Genomic DNA, 12,116 nt, shown 5'->3' on the forward strand with positions numbered 1-12,116 from the left:
GGGCCCACGGGGGGCCGCTTTGTTGGGGTTTCGTGGTATTTGCGAAGAGCTTTCTGAGAGCCAGGCAGTGTTCCAAGACCTGCCGTAGGTGCTTGGTGTGGGCAGGGCGGGTGTCTGTTCATTATTAATAATAAATCAATAATATTATAATAGCTGCGGTATTCGTTAAGCACTTACTTTGTGCCAGACACTGTTCTAACCCTGCGGTAGATGCTCGCTGTGGGCGGGAGATGACAATAATAATAATTATAATGATTGTGGCCTTTGTTAAGCGCTTACTATGTGCCAGGCCCTGTCCTAAGCGCTGCGGCAGATGCTCGTGGTGGGCAGGGGATGTGTCTGTTTATGATTAGTAATAATAGTAATGATAGTGATATTTGTTAAGTGCTTACTATGTTCCAGGCACCGCTTTAAACACTGCAGTAGTTGCTCGCTGTGGGCCGGGAATGGGCCTGTTTATTAATAATAACGACAATAATCAATCAATCGTCTTTATTGTTTATTGAGCACTTACTGTGTGCAGAGCGCTGTACTAAGCGCTTGGGAATCGACAATAAGAATAATGTTGGTATTTCCTAAGCGCTTACTATGTGCCAAGCACTGTTCTAAGCGCTGGGGAGGATACAAGGTGATCAGGTTGTTCCACATGGGACTCACACTCTTCATCCCCATTTTACAGATGAGGTGAGGCACAGAGAATCGATCAATCGTATTTATTGAGCGCTTACTGTGTGCGGAGAAGTGAAGTGACTTGCCCACAGTCACACAGCTGACAATTGGCAGAGCGGGGATTTGAACCCATGACCTCCGACTCCCAAGCTCGTGCTCTTTCCACTGAGCCACGCTGCTTCTCTGTAACTATGGCATTTGTTAAGCGGTTACTATATGCTAAGCACTGTTCTAAGCACTGGGGTGGATATGAGATAATTGGGTTATTGTTCAGCTGTTGTGCTCTCCCAAGCGCTTAGGAAGCGCTCGATAAATTCGATTGATTGAATGAATGAATGAATACAAGCTAATCAGGTTGGACACAGTCCCTGCCCCACAGTCTTAATCCCTGTTTGACAGAGGAGGGAATTGAGGCACGGAGAAGTGAAGTGACTCACCCAAGGTCACACAGCGGACACGTGGAGGAACAGGGATGAGAAGTCAGGTCCTTCTGACCTCTGGGCCCAATGGGAGGCTGTGTGGCTTAGTGGGAAGAGCACGGATTGGGGTGTCAAACGACCTGCCTCTTGTCTCTGGGTGACTTTGAGAAAGTCACTTTACTTCTTAAAACAGTGCTTAGAACAGTGCGTGGCACCTAGTAAGTGCTTAACAAATACCATTATTACTTCACTTTGTAAGCACTTAACAAATACCAGAAAAAAAGTCACTTCACTTCTCTGTGCCTCAGTTCCCGCGTCTGTCAAATAATAATAATAATAATAATGATGGCATTTATTAAGCGCTTACTATGTGCAAAGCACTGTTCTAAGCGCTGGGGTTGATGCAAAGTAATCAAGGTGTCCCACGTGGGGCTCACGGACTTAATCCCCATTTTCCAGATGAGGTAACTGAGGCCCAGAGAAGTTAAGTGACTTGCCCAAAGTCAAGTCGGAGCCGGAATTTGAACCCATGACCTCTGACTCCAAATCCCCAAAGTAATGGGGATTAAGACTTGGAGCCTTATGTGGGGCAGGGGCTGGGCCCAAACTGATTCACTTGCCCGGTACATAGTAAGCGCTTAATGAATACCATAAAAAAGAGTCACTTCACTCTCTGTGCCTCAGTTTCCTTGTGTGTTAAATAGGGAGTAAGACTGGGAGGCTTATGTGGGTCAGGGGCTGTGTCCAACCTGATTATCTTGGATTTACCCCAGCGCTTAGTACAGTGCCTGCTACATAGTAAGCGATTAACAAATACCATACAAAAGTTACTCTGCTTCTCTGCGCCTCAATTCCCCCGTCTGCAAAATAAGGAGTAAGACTGAGAGGCTTATGTGGGTCAGGGGCTGTGTCCAACCTGATTAGCTTGGATCTACCCCAGCGCTTAGTACAGTGCCTGCCACATAGTAAGCGATTAACAAATACCATAAAAAAATCACTCTGCTTCTCTGCGCCTCAATTCCCTCGTCTGCAAAATAAGGATTAATAAATAATAATGGCATTTGTTAAGCACTTACTATGTGCAAAGCACTGTTCTAAGCGCTGGGGAGGATACAAGGTGATCAGGTTGCCCCACGTGGGGCTCACAGTCTTAGTCCCCATTTTTACAGATGCGGTAACTGAGGCTCAGAGAAGTAAAGTGACTTGCCCAAGGTCACACAGCAGACATGTGGCAGAGCTGGGATTCGAACCCATGACCTCTGACTCTAATTTCCACTGAGCCACGCCGCTTCTCAAGGATTAGATCCCTGTTCTCCCTCCTCCTTAGACTGTGAGCCCCACATGGAACCTGATGATCTTGGATCGGCCCCAGCGCTTAGTACAGTGCTTGGCACGTAGTAAGCTCTCCGCAAATGCCACGATTATGATATTACTACATGCTCTGAAACGTCCCGTAGAAACGCACCACGCCTGGTGGGTTGCAGAGCCAACCAGTCTGGGGTGCAGTCTACTTGGAGAGCGATGATTTCATAAAGTCCGATATTGTGCAGTGGGGGAGATCCCAGCCTCGGTGAATCCGGTTTTCCGTTGTGATGGATCTGGGACAATTCGGGAGCTGGGGTCGGGGGGACATCGCCTAAGCACCCCTCCCTCTAGACCATAAGCTCGTTACGGGCAGGGGATGTGGCTGCTAATTCTGTTGTATTGTACTCCTCCAACCGCTTAGTATAGTGCTCTGCACAGAGTAAGTGCTCAATAAATACCATTGATTGATTGATTAATTCCCCTTCATTCTAATCTGCTTATTTGAGTCCCAGGAGAAGCGGGGCTGTTCCAAAATCGAGGCCGGGATGATCTCGGATAGCGGCACCTGGAGATTTGGTGGGACAATAATAATAATAATAATAACAATAACAACATATCATTAATATATATTTAATTAATATATAATAATATATATAATTAATATATATTATTAATATATATTAATATTATATAATGATGATGATGATGATGGTATTTGTTAAAAGCTTACTATGTGCAGCACCGGGGTAGATATAAGGTGATCAGGGTGTCCCACGTGGGACTCACAGTCCCAATCCCCATTTTACGGAGGAGGTAACTGAGGCACAGCGAAGTTAAGTGACTTACCCAAGGTCACACAGCAGACACGTGGCGGAGTCGGGATTAGAACCCATGTCCTCTGCCTCCCAAGGCCGGACTCTTTCCACTGAGCTGGTGGTTAATTGATGGTAGTTATTGAGCCCTTACTATGTGCAGTGTACTGGACTAAGAGCTTGGGAGGGAACAATGCAACAGAGTTAGCAGACACGTTCGCTGCCGGCGATGGGTTTACGGTTTAGAGGGGACATTAATATAATCGTTCGATCAATGGTAGTTACTGAGCGCTTAGTATGTGCTAAGACTGTATGAAATGCTCGGGAGCGAACGGTGCAGCAGCGTTAGCAGACACGTTTCCTGCCCATTAAGAGCTTATGGGCTAGAGGGGAGACAGACATTAATATGAATAAATAAGTAATTTACAAAAATGGAATTTAAAGATCTGTACATAAGTGCTGTGGGGTGAATATCAAACGGCCAAAGGTCAAAGTCTCTATATGTTGCCAACTTGTACTTCCTAAGCGCTTAGTACAGTGTTCCGCACGCAGTAAGCGCTCGATAAATGCGACTGATTGATTGATTGATTGATCCAAGTGCATAGAAGAGGGAGCAAGCTAGGGAAAAGAGGACTTAATCATTCAATAGTAATTATCGAGCTCTTTCTGTGTGCAGGGCACTGTACTAAACTCTTGGGAGAGGACAATGGGACAATAAACAGATACATTCCCTGCCCACAATGAGCTTCCAGTCTAGAGCGGAGGCCTCCTGGGGGAGATGTGTCAATCAATCAATCAATCAATTGTATTTATTGAGCGCTTACTGTGTGCAGAGCACTGTACTAAGCGCTTGGGAAGTACAAGTTGGCAACGTATAGAGACAGTCCCTACCCAACAGTGGGCTCACAGTCTAAAATAAAGCTTTGAATGGGAGAGAGTGGTGGTCTGGCATATAGGAGCTTGTGGGCAGGGAATGTACCTGTTTGTTGTTATATTGTGCTTAGTACAGTGCTCTGCACACAGTAAGCGCTCAATAAATATGACTGACTAAACAAATGAGTTCATTCATTCATTCAGTCGCATTTATTGAGTGCTTACTGTGTGCAGAGCACTGTACTAAGCGCTTGGGAAGTACAAGTTGGCAACATATAGAGACGGTCCCTACCCAACAATGGGCTCACAGTCAATGAATCTATGGAGAGGGAGGGAACTCCGGGCTAGGGGGAGGACGTGGAAAAGGGGCCGGCGGCAAGATAAAGAAGAGAAGCAGCGTGGCTCAGTGGAAAGGGCCCGGGCTTTGGAGTCAGAGGTCATGGGTTCAAATCCTGGCTCTGCCACTTGTCCACCATGGGGCAAGTCACTTCACTTCTCTGGGCCTCAGTTGCCTCATCTGTAAAATGGGGATGAAGACTGTGAGCCCCTTGTGGGACAACCTGATCATCTTGTAACCTCCCCAGTGCCTAAAACAGTGCTTTGCACATAGTAAGTGCTTAATAAATGCCGTCATTATTATTATTATAGGCAAGATGGGGGCATGGCGAGTAGGCTGGCGATAGAAGAGCGGAGCGTGCGGGCTGGGCCTGGGTAGGAAAAGATTTATTCATTCATTTATTAATTGATTCAACACCCCTATCTGGTTAAGTGTGGACCACACCAACCACTCCGACTTATCTGTCCCCTTCCCCCAGGAGGCCTTCCCAGACTGAGCCCCTTCCTTCCTCTCCCCCTCGTCCCCCTCTCCATCCCTCCCATCTTACCTCCTTCCCTTCCCCACAGCACCTGTATATATGTATATATGTTTGTACAGATTTATTACTCTATTTTACTTGTACCTATCTATTCTATTTATTTCATTTTGTTAGTATATTTGGTTTTGTTCTCCGTCTCCCCCTTTTAGACTGTGAGCCCACTGCTGGGTAGGGACCGTCTCTAGATGTTGCCAACTTGGACTTCCCAAGCGCTTAGTCCAGTGCTCACAGTAAGCGTTCAATAAATACGATTGATGGATTGATTGATTGATTGGAGCTCTCCAAACGCATCCCCAGAACCCGCTGAGATTTGGGGCCGCTACCAACTTCCCGCTCACCCCGTCCCGGGAGGAGAAACGTGCCCTTCTGTTTCTTCGGCCCCTGCCACCCCCAGCCCCTTGTTCTGGGGCTGTGGGATTGTTTGGGGGGGGGACAGAAATTCCCAGTTCTCCCGGCCTGACCCTTTCCTGTCTCCGGAAAATCCCGACCTGCCTCCTCCGGGCCTGCATCTGTCCAGACTGGCCGGAAATAAGGCTCCCCATGTTTGGGGTCAATTTGCCCCCAAACCTCCCGCTCTTTGGCCATTTCTTTTCTCCACCACCCTTCTCAGAGTGTCCCCCTTCACAGACTGTGAGCCCACTGTTGGGTAGGGACTGTCTCTATACGTTGCCAATATGTACTTCCCAAGCGCTTAGTACAGTGCTCTGCACACAGTAAGCGCTCAATAAATACGATTGATGATGATCGATGATTCTCAGGCGGGCAGAGGAAGGTCTCCAGCCCATTCCTAGGTGCAGAACGTCCAGCAAGATGGATTGTCCCAGTCAGCCGCCGGTGAGATCTGGACCCCAGACATAGCCCGGGCCTGGGAACCAGAAGGTCACGGGTTCGAATCCCGGCTCTGCCACTTTCCCTGCTGTGTGACCTTGGCCAAGTCACTTCACTTCTCTGGACTTCAACTGGAAAGTGGGGATTGAGAAGGCGCGCCTGTGAGCCCACTGTTGGGTAGGGACTGTCTCTATATGTTGCCAACTTGTACTTCCCAAGTGCTTAGTACAGTAAGCGCTCAATAAATACGACTGATTGATTGATTGATTGAGCCCCACATGGGACAGGGACTGTATCCAACTTGATTTGCTTCTAGTCCAGCGTTTAGTACAGCGCCTGGCACATAGTAAGCGTTTAACAAATGCCAGCAGTCAGTCCCCTGCCCACATAGCAGCAGACAGCGTGCCGGTCTGGGAGTCAGCAGGTCATGGGTTCTAATCCCACTTCAGCCGCTTGTCTGCTGTGTGACCTTGAGGAAGTCACTTAACTTCTCTGGACCTCCGTTACCTCATCTGTAAAATGGGGATCGAGACTGTGAGCCCCACGTGGGGCAGGGACCGTGTCCAGCACTTAGTACAGAGCCTGGAACATAGTAAGTGCTTTACAAATACCATTATTATTACTGTTATTATTATTGTTCATTATTATTAAGCAACATCCAGACGGGGTCAATAATAATGGTGGTATTTGTTAAGCGCTTACTACGTGCGAAGCACTGTTCTAAGCGCTGGGGAGGATACAAGGTGATCAGGTTGTCCCATGTGGGGCTCACAGTCTTAATCCCCATTTTACAGATGAGGTAACCGAGGCACAGGGAAGTTCAGTGGCTTGCCCGAGATCACACAGTTGACAAGTGGCAGAGCGGGGACTCGAACCCATGACCTCTGACTCGCAAGCCCGCGGTTTTTCCACTGAGCCACACTGCTTCCCCTAACAAGGGCCCCCAATTCGGGACGTGCCGGACTCACCCCACTTAAGCCGGCCATTTGGTGGACACAATTTCCAGCTCAATCAATCAATCAATCAATCGATCGTACTTATTGAGCGCTTACTGTGTGCAGAGCACTGTACTAAGCGCTTGGGGAGTACAAGTTGGCAACATATAGAGACAGTCCCAACCCAACAGTGGGCTCGCAGTCTAAAAGTCCAACTAATGGTGGGAAAACTCAGCCTCTAAGGTTGCAAGTTGATGTTTCCTCTTCTCCCTGAGGAGAACGACCCTTCTGCCTGTCGAGATTCTCCTGGACGTAGAGTCCGGAATAATAATTGTGGTATTCATTTAGCGCTTACTATGTGCCGGGCACTGTACTAAGCGCCGGGGGGATACATACAAATCGGGCTGGACACAGTCTCCGTCCCACATGGGGCTCAAAGTCTCAATCCCCATTTTACGGATGAGGAAACTGAAGCCCAGAGAAGTGAAGTGACTTGTCCGAGGTCACACAGTAGACAGGTCAGAGCCCACAGCCCAGTCTCTGCTCCAAACCTGGGTTCTAAACCCGGCTCCATCGCTTGTCTTGTGTGTGACCTTAGGCAAGTCACTTCTCTGGGCCTCAGTTCCCTCATCTGTAAAATGGGGATGAAGACCGTGAGCCCCACGTGGGACAACCTCATTACCTTGTATCTACCCCAGTGCTTAGAACAGTGCTTGGCACATAGTAAGCGCTTAACAAATACCAACATTATTACTATTATTATTCTCTTCTGTGGGCCTCAGTTACCTCATCTGTAAAAATGGGGATTAAGATGGTGAGTCCCATGTGGCAGCGTGGATTAGTGGGTAGGAAATGGGCCTGGGGGTCAGAAGGAACTGGGTTCTAATCAATCAATCAATCAATCAATCGTATTTATTGAGCGCTTACTGTGTGCAGGGCACTGTACTAAGCGCTTGGGAAGTACAAGTTGGCAACATATAGAGACGGTCCCTACCCAACAGTGGGCTCACAGTTGGCTCCGCCTCTTGTTTGCCGTGTGATCTCGGGTAAGCCACTTCTCTGGGCCTCAGTCACCTCATCTGTAAAATGGGGATTTTTTTAAATGGCATTTATTAAGCGCTTACTATGTGCAAAGCACTGTTCTAAGCGCTGGGGAGGTTACAAGATGATCAGATTGTGAGGGGATTAAGATTGTGAGCCCGCCATGGGCCAACCTGATCACCTTGTAACCTCCCCAGCACTTAGAACAGTGCTTTGCACATAGTAAGCGCTTAATAAATGCCATTATTATTATTATTATTATTATCAGGTTGTCCCACTTGGGGCTCACATTTAATCCCCATTTTCCAGATGAGGGAACTGAGGCAAAGAGAAGTGAAGTGACTTGCCCAAAGTCACACAGCCGACAAGTGGCGAAGCTGGGATTTGAACCCATGACCTCTGACTCCAAAGCCCGGGCTCTTTCTCCTGAGCCATTGAGACTGTGAGCCCTATGTGGGACAGGGACGGCGCCCAACTTGATTGGCTCCTATCTACTCGAAGCGCTTAGTACAGTGCTCTGCACATAGTAAGCGCTCAATAAATACGATTGATGACGTAGTAAGTATTTAACGAATTCCGAGCGCTTAGAGCGGTGCTCGGCACATAATAAGCGCTCAATAAATACCATTGATCTATTGAATGATGAAAAAAAGACTAGGGCGGAATATAAGACGCCAACAAATATCCCCTCGCCAAATCCTTTGGCGGTAACTTTTAATTAGATAAAAACCCAGCCGGGAAGATGGCGGATGCGAATGGAAGCGGGATACAGGTGAGTTCCTCCTGGGGTCACGGGGATGGGGGGGATCGGCTTCCTTGGGAACAGCCGGTTTTCCAGGCGGGGAAGGGGCTCAGAGTTTCACGCGGTTGTTGCAGATGTTATTGTAGAGGTCCTCTGTCAAAACTTCATAGGCCTTCTTCTGGTTGTCCAGAAAGTACAAGGGGTCCGAGATAAGGCTGGGATTGAAGCCCTCTTCCACTAGGACCACTTTGCGGTGCTTGAAGGTCCCGGTGACCTCGATGACGTTCTGGAAAACACCCAAAAAATGTTTTGCACATAGTAAGCGCTTAACAAATATTATTATTATTATTATTATTATTATTATTATTATTATTATTATTATTATTACAGACACCAAAAAACCCAAACACGCAGATAGGGGGTGGGGGGCAGTGGGAGCCCACTGTTGGGTAGGGACCATCTCTATCAATCAATCAATTAATCAATCAATCGTATTTATTGGGCGCTCAATAAATTTGATTGATGATGATGATGATTGAGCGCTTACTGTGTGCAGAGCACTGTACTATGCACTTGGGAAGTACAAGTTGGCAACATATACAGTCCCTACCCACCAGTGGGCTCACGGTCTTAAAGGGGGAGACAGAGAGCAAAACCAAACATACAAAATAAAATAAATAGAATAGATATGTACAAGTAAAATAGAGTAATAAATATGTACAAACATATATACATATATACAGGCGCTGTGGGGAAGGGAAGGAGGTAAGATGGGGGGATGGAGAGGGGGATGAGGGGGAGAGGAAGGAAGGGGCTCGGTTTGGGAAGGCCTCCTGGAGGAGGTGAGCTCTCTCTATGTTGCCAACTTGTACTTCCCAAGTGCTTAGTACAGTGCTCTGCACACAGTAAGCGCTCCATAAATACGATTGAATGAATGAATGAATGAATGGGAGGGTGGGGATGGGGCAGACCCAGGGCAGAGAGGAGGGCAGAGAGTCTTACCTGAATCCGGATGAAGTGAGGCCTGGCGTAGCCAGGAAGGTAGTCCGTGACATGCTTGTACAGTTTTCTCGCCTCAAACTCCTGGTCCTGCTTCAGGCGGATGGACGCCATCCCAATCCGACCCTCGTGGCCTGGAAAATGATGATGATGATGATGATGATGGTATTTGCCAAGCACTTACTACGTGCCAAGCGCTGCCCTAAGTGCTGGGAGAGATCCAAGCTAATCAAGTCGGACACAGTCCCCGTCCCACAAAGGGCTCACGGTCTTCGATCCCCATTTTACGGATGAGGGAGCAGAGGCCCAGAGACGGGAAGTGACTTGGCCACAGGCACGCAACAGACAAGTGGTAGAGCCAGGGTTGGAATTCAGATCCTTCTGCATCCCAGGCCAGGGTAATAATAATAATAATAATAATAATAATAATAATAATAATAATAATAATAATAATAATAATAATCTAGTATATATAATATGCACAATACTACATATTGTACATATTACATATACAATACTTATTGTATATACAATGTACATATACATATGTAATATGTACAGTATTACATGTACAAGATGTACATGTTATATATTATATTACACATACAATATAATATAATATATAACATATAATTGTAATTCTTATATATTATATTATTATATCATATCATATTATATCATATCATGTTATGTTATATTATATTATATTATATTACATTACATTATATTATATTACATTTTATTTTATTTTAAATTATTTTATATTATATCATATTATATTCTATATTATATTATATTATATTATATTATATGCTATGTTATGTTATGTTATGTAATATCATACCATATCATATTATAACATAATATAATATTTTTATATATTATATTATATTATATTATATTATGCTATGTTATGTAATATATTATAACATAATATAATATAATATTTGCATATTATATTATATTATATTATATTATATTATATATTATATTATATTATATTATATTATATATTGTGTCGTTTAATATAGTATATAATATAGCAGAATATAATATATAATATATTATATAAATATTACATGATAATAATTATAAAAAATAATAATTAGTAGTATTATGGTGTTTGTTAAGTGCTTACTATGTGCCAGGCACTGTACCACTTGGCCCCACTGCTTCCACAAGGGGGCGGCAGAGGCCACGGATTTACTCTCCCCAGAGCTTAATACGGTGCTCAGCGCACAGTAAGCGCTCAATCAATCAATCAATCAATCAATCGTATTTATTGAGCGCTTACTGTGTGCAGAGCACTGTACTAAGCGCTTGGGAAGTCCAAGTTGGCAACATATAGAGACAGCCCCTAGAAGCAGCGTGGCTCAGTGCCTAGAAGCCCGGGTTTGGGAGCCAGAGGTCGTGGGTTCTAATCCCTGCTGTCACTTGCCTGTTGTGTGACTTTGGGCCAGTCACTTCACTTCTCTGGGCCTCAGTTCCCTCGTCTGGAAAATGGGGATTAAGTCTGTGAGCCCCACGTGGGACAACTTGATTACCTTGTATCTACCCCAGCGCCTAGAACAGTGCTTTGCACATAGTAAGCGCTTAATAAATGCTATTATTATTATTATTATTATTATTATTATTATTATTATTATTATTATTATTATTATTCTCTGGGCCTCAGCTACCTCATCTGTAAAATGAGGATTAAGACTGTGAGCTCCCTGTGGGACAACCTGATCACCTTGTAACCTCCCCAGAGCTTAGAGCAGTGCTTTGCACATAGTAAGCGCTTAACAAATGGTATTATTTATTATTATTATTATTATTATTATTATTATTATTACTCTCCCCAGAGCTTAGAACAGTGCTCAGCACACAGCAAGTGTTCAATAAATAAAGAAGAGAAGCAGCGTGGCCCAGTGGAAAGAGCCCGGGCTTGGGAGCCAGAGGTCACGGGTTCTAATCCCAGCTCCGCCAATTGCCAGCTGTGTGACCTGGGGCAAGTCACTTCACTTCTCTGGGCCTCAGCTACCTCATCTGGAAAACGGGGATTAAGACTGTGAGCTCCCCATGGGACAACCTGATCACCTTGTAACCTCCCCAGCGCTTAGAACAGTGCTTTGCACATAGTAAGCACTTAATAAATGCCATTATTATTATTATTACTCTCCCCAGAGCTTAGAACAGTGCTCAGCACACAGCAAGCGCTCAATAAATAAAGAAGAGAAGCAGCGTGGCTCAGTGGAAAGAGCCCGGGCTTGGGAGCCAGAGGTCGTGGGTTCTAATCCCGGCTCCGCCAATTGCCAGCTGTGTAACTTGGGGCAAGTCACTTCACTTCTCTGGGCCTCCCGCCAATTGTCAGCTGTGTGACTTGGGGCACTTAACTTCTCTGGGCCTCAGCGACCTCATCTGTAAAATGGGGATGAAGACTGTGAGCCCCCGGTGGGACAACCTGATCACCTTGTAACCTCCCCAGCGCTTAGAACAGTGCTTTGCACAGAGTAAGCGCTTAATAAATGCCATCACTATTATTATTAACCCAAGTCCTTTGACTCCCAATCCTGTGCTCTTCCCGCTAGGCCATGCTGCTTCTCTCCTCTCCCTTCCCTTCCTCCCCCTCCCTT

General features: G+C 45.7%; 1 protein-coding gene across 1 annotated transcript in view; it reads right to left on the reverse strand.

The window, feature by feature from the left end:
• Nucleotides 1-8,439: 8,439 nt before the first annotated feature.
• The window catches only part of SLC27A2 (solute carrier family 27 member 2), a 69,807-nt gene continuing 66,130 nt past the window's right edge, over nt 8,440-12,116 (reverse strand). The window contains exons 9-10 of the mRNA XM_038767641.1: nt 9,502-9,632; nt 8,440-8,785 (exon numbers count right to left, since the gene is read on the reverse strand). Of these exons, the coding sequence (XP_038623569.1) occupies nt 8,609-8,785; nt 9,502-9,632 (308 nt within the window). The 3' untranslated portion in view covers nt 8,440-8,608. The remainder of the gene's footprint in view (nt 8,786-9,501; nt 9,633-12,116) is intronic.

This window comes from Tachyglossus aculeatus, chromosome 26, assembly GCF_015852505.1.
Source record: "Tachyglossus aculeatus isolate mTacAcu1 chromosome 26, mTacAcu1.pri, whole genome shotgun sequence".
Classification (NCBI taxonomy): Eukaryota; Metazoa; Chordata; class Mammalia; order Monotremata; family Tachyglossidae; genus Tachyglossus; species Tachyglossus aculeatus.